Here is a 14,048-nt window from a genome sequence, read left to right on the forward strand (position 1 = left end):
CCCCCTCCTTCTCCTCCTTCTCCTCCTTCTCCTTCTCCTCCTCTTCTTCTTCCTCCTCTTCCTTCTTTTTTCCCTTTTTCTTTTACATCACAGTCTATTTTCCAATCCTTTGAAGGATTATTTCAACCCTTTGAAGCATTTGAGGCATGCTTTGGTAAGTCATGCAGGGTTGGTTGGAGCCAGACCCAAGACTACTCATGCAAAAAAATCAAAAACAAAAACAAAAAAACAAAAAGGAAGGATGAGGTTTCCCCCTTTGTTTAGCTGCTCCTGTGCTCTGCCTCACCATCTCAGAAGGTTCAAATAAATCAAGACTATTTCCAGTGACACTAACCGCATTTTCCAAAGTTCCTGAAAACTCAGGAAAGGACTTTTCAAAGGTGTTTGATTTCAGTATCAATTAATTTTTGGTCTCCTTACAATAGCATTACAGTCTGTTTCTAATTTTCAGCATTTAATCTGTTTTTGTTTTACAGTTTTGGCTTATCTTTTGTATATTGGAATTCACTTTTCAAACCAGGGACTGCTTACAGAAAGAGGTTCTACTTTCCAGTCCATCTGCATGCCCTCAGTGCCAAACTGGACATTAGAGGAAAGTGTCACTGTGCCCGTTCCCTACGGGCAGATTGGTGTCACATGTCCAACAGCACAGTATAATCACTGATGGCTGACAGCTTTTTTTTTTTTTTTTAATCTTTGGTTTGAAGCTTTAAACTGTGTCCTTTGTGGATCTTATCTAGAGGATAGATCCCTGAAGAAAGACCCCCTCTTCCTCGAGATCTTGAGAAAATGAGGGATCGCAAAGGAGCTTAAAGAAAAACCAAATTCAAAAAGTCATGCCTGAATCGGCAAAGAGCAGGAGGCAATGAGAGCCAGGTCAGTTCTGTGACTTTCTCTGACTCTTACTCCAGAGGAATGCATGGAGGGTGTTTTCCTAAAAGAAACCCAGACATAGGTCAGCCTAGTAAAGGGTACCAAGCTAGGAATCAGAACTGAGTCTTGGGCTCCAGCCCCAACTCCAGTGCTTTCTGACTTCATCTTAGACAGACTACTGTCCCTTGTCACCCTCCCTTATTCCCCTTTCCTAAAGTCTTGGTATCATTCCACAAAATCCATTTACTCTTAGACCCTTCCAAGAAGGTACCTTGAACTTTTTCTATGCTGACAGCACTTCTAGGCACAGAATGAGCCAAAAGAGAAAAGAAATTTAAATAGAAAAATCTATGTCTTTTGATGGGTTTACACACATCACATATAAGTCCACACCAGTATCATATTCCAAAGCCAACATAAGCAGAAAATATTGCACATTCTTCTCCCCATAATTTTGTTCCTTAAGGGGACAAAGAGCATCAGTGCTCAAATCCCCTGAGCCCTGTCATCCTTCCTAGAGCTGATAGTTAAAAAAATATAATGCCTTCTCTACATAAATACCCTCCTATCAAAATAATCAGAATTTTTTTTCTGTGTGTTCACACCACCACCACCATTTAATTTTTAACGTAAACTTTACAATATGTACAGATTTGCTTGGATAATACACTTAAGTGTGAGCTGTAGAAATCAAGCATGTATAATATATACATGTGTACATGAGCAACTGTATTCACAGAAGTGCATTCAGTCACCTCTGATCTGTGTCAAGCTGACCTCATCAGAGACAACTAGAGATGAACACAGTACATAGGAAAATGGCTGACTGAAAAAGGGCAACTCTGTATTGGAAAAACTTTTCAAGTAGAGACCCCAAAACTCCCGATGAATATTTTGACCCTATTTAACCAAAAGAAGAGGGAGGCACAGACAGGCCAATTCTTGACTCAAGTGCAAATGAACAATGCTTTTGGAAGGAAGGTCTCTTTTCTGTCTTTCTTTCTTCTTTTGTTTTTTAAAGATGTATTATTTTTGTGTGCATTGATGCTTTGCCTGCATATGTGTCTGTGTGAGGTGCCAGATCCCCTGGAACTAAAGTTACAGGCAGTTGTGACCCACCATGTGGTTGCTGGGAATTGAACTCAGGACCCCTGGAAGAGCAGCCAGTGCTCTTAACCACTGAGCCATCTCTCCAGCCCTAGGGCTCTTTCCTTTAGAGCTTGAATTACTATTAAATATGGACTGATAAATTTGGCTTCCTCCTGTTTAAATTCTATTTCTTGAAGTCCAGGTAAGTCTATTATAGCCAACATTAGTGCCAAACAGCTCCACCTTGAAACAGCTTCTGTCCTTTGCTGAAGGATTCACACAAGACAGCTCCTCACAAAGAAGCAGTCCAGGAATGTGCATAATGCTATTGGGTACCTTCAACTCCTTTGAAAGAGATTTTGGTTTCTTGAATCAGTATTTATTTAGGTCTTAAACCATAAGAAACCTCATTGCAAGGTATTTATTTATTTGACAAGCAATTATTAAAGCTTCACTTTTTAGGTTTAAGGGAAATAAATTTTTAATCATCATTTAATTAACACCAACTTTCTTTTTCATTAGCAATTCTATTTGCAAAGAATTCAGGGCATTTGTCATTTCCTGAGAAGGATGCAGAATATTAAATACATAACAGCAGTAGACATACCAAATGGAATAAACACCGAGAGACCTGTGACTACCATGGATCTTTTGACTAATTAACTGCCTTGGCTCAAGTCCCATTTAAATGAAACTATTTCATTTGTAAACAAGGTGTAATTTTCTTTTCTTCTGCCCAGAACCTAAGTGTGAATTGGTTTGACAGTTCTTGCTGAAATGGATAGATTTTGATGCTTCCACCAGAAAGCTAACTAAGTATTAAGTCTTCTCAGGAACCCTTTGAGGCAGGGAAAGAAGAACCCAGAGCATGGCAGGAAATTGCCACTAGTGCTGAGGACAGAGCAGTCACCAGGGCTGAGGTCATCATCCCTTGAGTCGCATGCAGGAAGACAGATCCATAGGAGCTTGCCTTCTTGCAGCATTGAAGCCAGAAGTATATTAAAACCTGCAGGTATTAGGATGGTGGACCTGATCCCCAGAGGACTGCGGCTCGGCAGAGTGAGGGTCATGCTTGGGGAGCTTCTCTTATGCAGAGAATGTAAATCAGTTTGGGTGTAAGGACAGAAGCATGGCTATTTGCCTCCAAGTATTCCCATCTGAGGACCACGCTGCTCCTTTCCAAAGTGGAAAGCACAAGAGCTGCCAAGACAACTGCCAAGAGCGGCTGCCCTTACTTAGTCCAGGGAAAGGTCAGGCCTTTGGATTCAAAGACACTGGCTTCTTAGCATCTGTGAGTCTAAGAACTCAGAGGTTGGGTCTAACACAGGGGTCCTCTACCTGATGCTCAGGCCAGGGCCTCCTGTCCAGTCCTCATCACCACCTTAGGTGCCATTTGCCACTCCCTGGATTAGTTTTTGAAAGGACTCCTTCAAACAAGCCCACATGGTTATCTTTCACTTGGAACCTGATCACCTCACTTCCTTCTTTGAAATCATCACTTATAAGAGTCGGTGGATTTGTGGAGGGGGAAAAGCAAATGTTTATCATACAGCCCCTAACGACCAAGACTTATTTTTGTAAATATCTTGGTGTTATAACAAATGTATTCTTTCCCATTATGTGGCTGATTTTTCCAAAAGCCTCATTTTAACTTCTTTTGTATAGAGGTAATAGCAGAAATGATCTCTGAATTTTCCAGAGAAGGGTTTGAGGAGGCAGTAGGAGTGTCATCTGTACTCCCACTGAAATGTGGGCATTCACTAGCACCCTGGGCTGTGAGGACAATCCAGGAAAACAGAATGCTTCGAGGATTTGTGACAAGTCACCATTCTGTATTCCAGGGAGGCTTAAGAGTCAGTTCTGTGATGACACAGCAGTGGCCCTAGCAGGAGGAATACAGGTTTGGGATGCAATGGAGAGACAAAGTGAAGGGCTTAAAAGACACTACAAACACTGAAGCCCAGTTTTAAGGTAAAAAACTGGGGAGACCATTCCAGGTTCTCTAACACACATTTCTCCATCTCTGGGACTTGGGGAAGGAAAGGATGCCTCCATCCAGGGGATAAAATGTGACTTTAAAGCTTATCAACCTCAAGCTCCACCCTAGCCCCTCTGTGTTCTGAAGGAGCACAGGAGGAGAGATGCCTCACCCCTATGCCACTCCACCACTGGCCCTCTAGTCTATTGCCTCACTTTTTGTCATTGTAGAACACTGTAGGTCAAATGAACTTTTCCACTGCTAGCTTCGTCTGAAGCAGCCCCAAGATCTAAGAGACCCTTCCCTGCTCAACTACAGAATAATTCCACCTACAAAACATAACAGCATGAGGAAAAGAAATGGGATGAAATTTTAACTTGTCATGCTGTCCCTTTCTCCAAGAACCCAACCCAAGATTCAGTAAGAGAAAACACAAGAAATGATTAGGATTCTTCATGGGAGAGAGTTACCCAACTGACTAAAGTCTCATGCAAAATACCATGGCCAGCTAGCCAGGCTATTTCAAGGACAATAGTGCGTTTGAAATGTACTAAATGCTAGAAAAGAACCATATAAAATCTTTAATTCATATTATTTTCTGTTTCTGTGGTATGTCCTTGTATAATAAAGTATCATAACTACATTTTGAGTCTTTTTAAAAATGTGGTAAAAAATTATGTGCTAAGAAATTTTCCATGCATGAATATTCCCCTCACTGGCTTCATTTTTTTTAAACTAATGACTATCTGTTCTATCATATATGCGCAGGCTTAGTGGGCCAAGAAGAGGACAACGCAGGCAGCTCAGGAATGACAAATGCTTTGAAGACTTCTCGTTGGTTTCTGTTGGTGCTGGGCAAGAGGTGCACCTCCAAGAAGGTGCACATTTCAGAGGAAAGAAATCCCCCTTTTTTTTAAACTGGGTTTATCCATAGTTGGGAGGGTGCTGGGGGTGGGGGTGGGGAGATGCACAAGTGGCTGATGTCTGAAAGGTTTTGATTTGAGGTGGTTTGTATAGAAATAAGTGTCTAATAGAGTTTCCTGACATTAAGGGACATAAATGTAAAACCATGCTTGCCTTGGGCACACGGATGGCATTGTACTTCTTATAGATTACACATGGCTGCTGGCACATGTCACCACATTAACAACTCTGGGAACACAACACATAGCTAATTAGACACCATCGTGGCTGTCTGGGGACAGAACATGTTACAATTACTCTGGGAGGGATCGGGTAAGAGATACTATACAACCCTGAGTCATCACCAGAAGGGAGGAATGCAAACTTACGTACATAAGAGTCTTCAAGATAAACTACAACGGCCACTATGTCATAGACAGAAGATCCACACTTAGATATCGAAGACATAAAAGTGTTTATGCAGCTCTGAACAAGACCATTGAAGCTGAGGGTGAGAGATACACACACATTAACATCCAAAGAGATTCTTACAGTTCTCCACCTGAGAGTCCCTGTGGCTATTTGTTCCAGGTGTGTCTTGGGGGAAGACTACAATGAAAGTAGTGTAGGTACCACAAACACACTGATTTGCTATTCTTTGGGGGGAACCTGGAGTTTGTGGGGGCTGATCCAGGGTTGTAATGGAAGGCATAACAAGAAAGCTGAGAACTGTTACAAGCCAAACTTCTTAAACCTTGCACATGTCAATCTTATTACAGTGCAGATGCATTCTTAACTGTCTTATTGTCTGGGTCAGACTTACATGCATACCATATTGCTTATTCTGTATTAGAGAAACTGTGAGGCATTTCTGATGGGGAAGTTACATGGTGGATTGATCTTCATGGAATTTGGAATATAGGCAACCACAATATAACCATCACCCTCTGATGCACCATTATTGCCACCATACCCAGTCACCATGTCTGGGAGACCTGCCCACATGTATTCATTTGTTTTTGGTTAAGGATTCACCTATCTGGTATGTGCTGTGCTCAGCACATACCTCATAAGATTCCTTGAGTGGAAGATTATGGCATGGAGCCATGTGCAAAAGAGCCAACAAAAAAATACCTCCCTATATCCTCTTCCTCCTAGTAGGGTGCTATTGGACATCCAACGTTTACCCTCTATAATGTTGGCCATTCTACATGTTTCCTTATAGATAAACACTGATGGAAGATCTTAGACATCAGATTCAATACTAGGCATTTTCTTGTACACGCGTCTATTGCTGCAGGAATTTAAAACCCTGGGGGTAGAGTACATGTTATTCTTATTTGCAGCATAAGGCATAACATGCTCTGAAATATACACATCACTGTGGCCCCGACTGTCCCTGGAGCAATAGGATGCTGTTGACCTCAAGGATGACCGAAGATAGCTGTCATTTACTGCCTGTGATGGCAATGAGTGTTTGTAAGGGTCCGAGGGACATCTCCCAATAACTAAGCGTTGGTCATCCCCATACGTGTGGAGGAAAGGATTATCAGAGGTATGGTCTGGCAAGAGAGATTTGCTCCTCTTGCTGTCCTCCAGACCTTGGGGGAAAAGGGAGCTTTTGTTCCCCAAGAGTTTGCTTGAGGGGACACTGAACAGGCTCCCATATAAGTTGCCCTCCAGTAGCCTTTCCCTGTCCTTGAGGCTTATGCTCCGGGAGGGCCTGCTAAGGTCTATCTCCCTGGGTTTGTCGAGAATGTTATCGTAGGAGTGCTGTCGATTAATCTTGAGCTTGTTCTTCTGTAACTGGAGGGCGTTGTTCTGTGACCAGTCCTGCTGGTAGGCCTCCTCACGAGTAGCTGGGTTACCTGTCTCCTGAAGCATCTGGTCTTCATCAATGTCATAGAGGTTCCCCATCCGCAGACAGGCATCACACTTGAAAGGAGATCTCATGGTAAAGTGGCCTGAGTAGGTGGGCAGGTTTGAGAGGCAGCTTCTGCAATGCGTGGAGTTCTGCCGATATCGATCACTGCCCTCACTATGTGGGGAACCCTTGTCTTTCAAGGTAAAGTGCTTGGCATAGAGTTTATACTGGTCATTGTTGGGAAGCCCATCTTCATTGTGTAGTGGGTTCCTGTTCATGGGCAGCGTGGAGTCCCCCTTGCGGAAATTCTCATTGTGATCTTGGTAGGTATCTGGGAAGTCCACATTCTCAGGCAGGACTATGTTTTCAATGAACTGTGGAGGATCTAAGTGGAAGCTGGGCTCCTTCTCACCATCGATGGTGTAGATCTTATCCCTGGGAGAACTTGCTTTGGTTTTCACATAGGTACGTTCAACCTCACTACAGTCCTTGGGGTATTTAGAGGCCATTGACCTTTTGAAGTTATCCTTGGTCTTGTGGTTCTTATTGTTATCTGGCTCCCTGTGGCATGTGGCCCGGCTTGAGGTTTCAGAAATGTCAGAATGGGCTACCTCTTCTGGAAGATACCTAGGACTCTTTAGGGAGTGGGTCCTATTCTCTGCAGTCTTCTCATCCCTCTGGGAGACTGGGTTCTGGTTTAGAGAATCCTGGCGTAGAGACTCCATGGATTTCTTCCAAAGCTGCCGGGGTCGGGAGTTCCCTTTGGATTCAGTGCTGACAGCCACCTCCACTGTGTTGGGGTTGGACTCATTGAGAGTGAGAGGATGCTGTCCCTGAAACACATAGTTACTGAGACTATCCTTGTGCCTGTTGGCCACAAATGTTTGCAGTTCATTCATGTTTTCTCCAAATATACTGTCCTTCCCTTGAAAGGACCTGTTATCTGAGTATATCAAATTTCCCTTGTCTGAAACCATGTCCACAATAAGTGAGCCTCTTTGGATGAAGTCAGCAGCTCTTTTGGGTGAGTCCATTCTCGAGGAGTTCATGTTGGACATGTTGGAGATGTTTTTAGCTGAGCGGAGAAGCTTTAGCATGTTGCTCTGTGACCCAGTCAGATTGAAGTCTGGAGACTTCTTCTTTTCTTCAATGTGCACTCCATGGATGCAACTGTAGATGCCCTGTGAGGGACAAACAAAGCATACATCAACAGCAGACACTGGAGTGCAGTCCCTTGCCCATCTGAGCTTTACCTGCAAAGTTGAAGTATGAATTTCTTGAGAGAGTCAGAGAGAGAGAGAGAGAGAGAGAGAGAGAGAGAGAGAGAGAGAGAGAGAGAGTGTGGAATTCAGTCCGAATCCTGATTATCATACTTCATTCAATAAGCAAGGCGAGTTGTAATATACCAGTATTGTGTAACTACTTACCTAGCATAAACATTCAATTAAGACCCAGAAAGTCAATATAAGTTATAAGTTTCAGCCATCCCCTGAAACTTCCACAGTTTACAAGACTCTTCTCCCAGATAAAACAAGCAGTAACAATTGGCGGGAGAGGAGACTCCATGACCATTAGAATTGAGAGACTCTCAGAAACCGGAGTTGCTCGCATGTCAGCAGGAAGGTCTGATAATGAAACTTTCATCATTTGTTGCCCAGGCCAGGGTGGGCTTCTGATGACGTAGCTGTCATTGAGTCATAAACTCACTTGTTCACTAAGTTAGACTTGTTTCTTTTTCCCTGTCATTGATGCCCTATTGTGGGGTGAACAGAACATTTGTTTCCATGTCTCAAGAAAAAGCCACACAGCAATCAGTCCTATAGCATGCTCTGTTATAGTACTGCTCTGTCCCAGAATAACCTGCTACCTTTGCAAAAAGTCATACATGAAGTTTAAGAAGTGGTATCAACCAATACTTGTATAGCTATCAACACCCCAGTACCTTTATAGTGGCATATAAGGACACCTTATTGACCTTCCCAGCACCCAGATCCAGCTCATGAATTTACTGAAGGCTTTATCACCTTTGAAGTTTAAATGTTAGAGGGTTAGCTATTGACAAAATCACCACAAAGGGACCACCATTGTTAATTATTTTCACAATTTATCAGGATGACCTCTACCATTGTGTTAAAGCTATCAATCAAGGCATGTGACCTATACAAGAAGCCAATCAGAAAATATTTCCTTCCTGGGTACATTGAGTAGTTTCGAGGAAGACGGCCATGAAAATTCATGCAGGCTTGAAATTCCAGTGCTCAGAAGCTGAGACAGTAGGATTATGGTTTCAAAGTCATAATGGGCTATATAGTGAGAATTTGTATAAAAAAGATAGCAGAAAAACTTTTAAAAAGTAAAATAAAAATAAGGAAGCATTTGGTCCATGTAAGAGTGCTCAGGTCAGAGATGTTATGGGTCTTGCCTTTATATGAGAATATTAAGTGAGAATATCTCAGTGAGGTAAAGGACCCAAGGGCTAGAGTGGCTCATGGTCTATAGTGCTACAGCTGTCTTCTTAGGCTTCTTACTTGTTCACTGCATGCAGCTAGAACTGCATTTTCACTGCTTATTGATAGGGCAGATTCTGTGGCACAGTGGCATATCTTTAAGTCCATCCATGAATAATAAGACCAGGGAATCCTGGGAAAGGGAGACATGACCATTGCCATCTCAAAGTCTCCACATCTTTCATACCCTTTTCCTTTGTTAATATATATTGTTTCTTTCACTCAAAATTTGCTGCTCTCCTGGTGTCCAGGGAGGGGCTCTCTGCTCATGCTGCTGTCATAGGTAGCCCATCGGTAATCTTTGGATTTGTGGCCCCTTGGCTTCCTCCAATCTATATGCAGATGTTGGCAACATGCATTAGATTTATCCTATGAAAATTTGATCCCTCTCCTCCTATGATTGCTAGGAAGTCATCCAGGAGTGGATTCAGGGGGCAGATCTGTTGCTGACCTCGGTATAAAGCAGTAGACAGTTTATGCCATTGTGACTCTGATCATGGTGGCTTTACTGACCCCCATGGCTGCATCATGCTTAACCAAAGAGGGATGCTCTCAGAACTGTGAAGTCTTACTCATCTTTATGGCTGCACCTTGTTGTCTGAAGACAGTCTCCATTCCAGCTTCATAGGAATGCTACACACGAAAGATGGTCATATCAAGTCCAAGCAGCCCTTGCTGGGATTGTATTAGCCTAAGTTTCCTGGTTAATTCCAGACACTGGAAGTTAGCGTGTGCCAACTTCTTCTTCCTCCTTCTCCTTCCTCCCCTTCCTTCTCTTTACCATTTCCATCTTTTCTTCCTCTATTCCTCTCTTCCTTCCTCCTTTCTTCCCTTCCCTAATTCTATCACTTTCCCCTCCCTTTCTTTCCTTTTCCTTCCTCTTCCTTTCCCCTTTCCTTCCTGCCTTTGTATGTTCTCCTTTCAAACCTGCTTGAACTCACAGTGCCCACCTTGTCCAAGCCACAAAGCAGTGCGTGTTACTCATCGCTATAGAAAGTTTGTCCAGAAATCACATTGGCCTTCTGGTTGGTAAGGCCAGCCAATCCACTAGAGAGCCCGGCAATCCCCTTGCTAGAAGTTCCTTGGCTCCTGTTACTTAACTTGTGCTCCCCGCCCTCTTGCTCACAGATTTTGAATACTGTTCAAACTTACAGAAGTAATGTATCCTCTTAGTGTACCTGGTGAGATACAAAACTTCTAGTCAACCTGCTTTGCTTCTCAAGGCTCCTGAATGAATTCTTTTTCAAGCTACAAGTAAGGCTCTAAGCTTTCCATGTCCCATTTATCCTGCAATAGTCCTGATACTGTCTGACTTCTGTTGGCCTTAATGTTAGTGAAAAGCATTCTTCATTCTGTGTTTAAGTGCTTCACCTTGGAACACAGTGGGAAGGCATCTACAGCTCCCATCCCCTGGTTTCTTTTATTGCTCACACCTTAAGAGACAATCAAGGTGGTTTTTCGACTGGAAATAACAAGCACTTAAAAAAAAAAACATAAATGATGGGTGTTGGGGGAGGAACACTTTAGAGAGAAAACTGATATTAAGACCATCCCACAGACTAGAAGATGCATTTGTGAAAGTCATAAAAATAAGACAAGGGACAGTCCTTGTAAAAGCTTGGTTTCAGTATTTAATAAATGCCCCTCTTGAGCTTTCAAATCTCCACTGACAGTCTCAGGTTGGCATCGATGTTGTATCTCCAGAGCTTTCCAGAGACACTGAGCCAACAAAGAAAGCTGCATGTGCTTACAGCGATTGCTTTTGTCTGTGAGCTGCATAGTCAGTGTCCTGAAAGAACTACTGAGGAGGAGATACATTCTCTGTGGAGCAGATACCTGCCTTGGGAGAATTCAGAGCATCACACATCAGCATCCTTAGAAGGAAACATAAATACTGACCTTGACTAATGTATGTAACCCTATTCTGTATAAGATCATGTGTGTGTGTGGGGGTGTGTGTGTGTGCATACAACCCATGTGCATACAACTATGCACACACATGTATGAAGGCCAGAAGACAAGCATGGATGTTGTTCCATGGGATCTGCTTTCTCCTCAACTCCTCTGTTGTATGTCAGTTATGACCTACTGGATAAAGTGGGAGGAAACCTGTTATTTCAGGGAAATATAAGATGAAAGTTAAAAAAAAAGACCCACTTTAAGACCCTAGTTTCCTCATCCACAGAATGGGTGTGATAAGAGGTTTCACAACGAATAGAGACAGGAGGGAAAGCATATGTGGCTCTGACCATTATCCCCACAGTAGCTGCACCTTGCCATGGCTGGCAATCCTCGGCTGTCAGCCTTCTTAAATCAATCAGCATCGGAAGCTGAACTTTCTGCGTGTCTCCCTAGTACGGGAAAGAGGCAGGCAAATAATGGCGCCCTCCTATTCTCTCTTGTCAGGCTGTTCTGAGTAGAAGACAAATCATATTAAAGAGAAAGGAGAGCCCCTGCTCCTCTGGACTCTCTGAAGCTTTCAGGATACAGCATCAGTAGTGTCTGGGACCTGCCTGCTTCCTTTACCCTGGAGGGTGGGGAAAGTTCAAATTCTACTGGCACAGCTTCTACACAAACCCAATCCTCTTCATTTCCACTCATAAGATGCTTGGAAAGGCACGTAGGATTCAGTTCATTTCTTATAATGATGGCCCTATCAAGTTGGATGCGTATTCCAAAATGAAGCTGGATTTATAAGCAAATGCAACAGTGTGAATTTGCTTAACATAATCCCAGAACCGTTTGGATATGAAAAGCCTTTAGTAATTGGCTTGGGGAATTACTTTAAATTTGGCATAATTCCTAGCTATATGCATGCACGTTGTTATTTTTAAGCAATCTGTGTGTTTAGATGCCATCAAGCTAATTAGGAAATATGTATTTCCACAGAACCAAGTCAAGTGTAGTTGAATGGGCAAAATAAATCCTCTTCACTTCGTTAATGTGTGCCTTCTGAATCTCCAAAGTTCTCAGAGTCACCTAAGGCTAACATTACACAGATTCACTTAAGCTTATTATTTCATCCCCCAATAAAGATCAGCATATAAAACTTAATGCTATTTTTTTTACCACTAAGGTGAGAAGATGAAAGAAATAGGAAGATAAATTAAAGAAAAGATAGATGATAGAATGATAAGTAACAGGATAACAGACATTAGATAGATGACAGCCAGATACATAGTGAGAGCTGTTGAATAGACTGATAGATTGACAGATTGATGACAGATAGAAGGTAGATTGATATAAGATAGATGACTGATTTGTATGCATATATATATGTAGAAGATAGATGATAGATATAGATAATATAGATCACTGATAGATGATAGATATATAGATGATGGGTAAATAGATGTCAAATTGATACATGATGCTAGGTAGTTAATAGATTGATAGGTGATAGATACATTATAGATACATAGATGCTAATGATGATGAAGACTGATTATAGATAAATAGATGATAGAGATATATAGGGGATTTATAGATGATTGGTAGATAATAAAACATGTCATCAAAATGCCCATGTGCCTGATTCTCTGAACTGCCCTGTGTTGTTCTGCACCTTCCTGCTTCACTAGGAAGGAGCTTCTTGGGGTACTGACCCTGCTGATGGAGAAGAGCAGCCCCGGCCGGTCAGAACACACGCCTGTGAAGCAGAAGCGCAGCTTCCAGTAGAAGAGGTGCTCCCAGATGAAGGTGATGAGGCTGAGGGCCATAGCTGCAGCCAGCATGTAGAAAACTCCTGCCATGTTGTCGATGTCCAGCTGGCTGCTCATCACCTCATTCTTCTCGTTATGGCAGATGCCCGTAAGCCACAGTGTCTCCAGCTCTTCCATCTCACCTGAACAGAACACAGCAACCACAGGCAGTGAGGTCCCGAGCACATGCCTTGGTGAAGACACTTCTGAATTAGGAACAAACAGGTATGTGACTTACAATTGTGTGACCTTAAGGTAAGTTCTTGCGCTTTGCTGGCCTTTGGCCTTCTCTCAGTTGATGAAGATAACACCTTCCTGCCACCATAATATCCAGGATTAAATTATATGGTATTAATAGCGTGGTGATTTTGGCAGTTCCTGGGATGGTTTTGACCATAGTTGCATTCTCTCTATAATATATCCTTTGTCCTCCACACACCCAAGCCTCCCTCCACCCAAGCTCATGCAGGACAGGCATGCTGCAGCAGAAAGACTTAACTGCCTATTCCCTCACTTACTAGCTGTGTGGTGCTGAAGTCCCAGCTCACCTGCCTATGGAGCATGTACAGCCTGAGGTCATACTTCAGGGTGTTGCGGTGAGGGCCAGCTGAGTCTCAAACAATAGCTAGTGATCATTCTGAGGAAAATGCCTGGAGCAGTGTCTGGCAGATGGTGGCCCTCAGATACATTAGCTCCTACTTTCTCATGTTTAGAACACCCCAAACAACTCCAAAAAATCACCCACAAATAATGGACCTAAGATGCTAAACACTTGTTGGAAAAGTTATCTTGGCTCTGAATGGTCGCTTGCAAAGTGAACATCTTCCTCACTTCAACAGGCAACTAAAGAAACAGGTGCACTTTTCACTGGAAATAAAAAGGAGGCAGGCCTGACACCATTTCTTCTCTGGATTTTATCCAGTTCCCATTTAGTATAAAATTCCATGATCTCAATGTCTACTAATTACTCCAGGTAGGATCTACAGTTTACTAAGCTCTGGCATTTACTTAATGAATAAGTCTTAAGAATTCTATCTCAAAGGCACTGATCATCAAAGAAGACATATATGCTAAGTGCAAATCATGACGCACGTGTGTGTGTGTGTGTGTGTGTGTGTGTGTGTGTGTGTGTG

The 14,048-nt window shown here is 42.7% G+C and overlaps 1 protein-coding gene across 1 annotated transcript in view; it reads right to left on the bottom strand.

The window, feature by feature from the left end:
• Positions 1–304: 304 nt before the first annotated feature.
• Grin2a (glutamate ionotropic receptor NMDA type subunit 2A) overlaps positions 305–14,048 on the bottom strand; it is a 415,612-nt gene continuing 401,868 nt past the window's right edge. Inside the window, exons 13-14 of the mRNA XM_021184964.2 lie at positions 12,820–13,058; positions 305–7,888 (exon numbers count right to left, since the gene is read on the bottom strand). Coding sequence (XP_021040623.1) covers positions 6,089–7,888; positions 12,820–13,058 — 2,039 coding nt within the window. The 3' untranslated portion in view covers positions 305–6,088. The remainder of the gene's footprint in view (positions 7,889–12,819; positions 13,059–14,048) is intronic.

This window comes from Mus caroli, chromosome 16, assembly GCF_900094665.2.
Source record: "Mus caroli chromosome 16, CAROLI_EIJ_v1.1, whole genome shotgun sequence".
In the NCBI taxonomy this organism is placed as follows: Eukaryota; Metazoa; Chordata; class Mammalia; order Rodentia; family Muridae; genus Mus; species Mus caroli.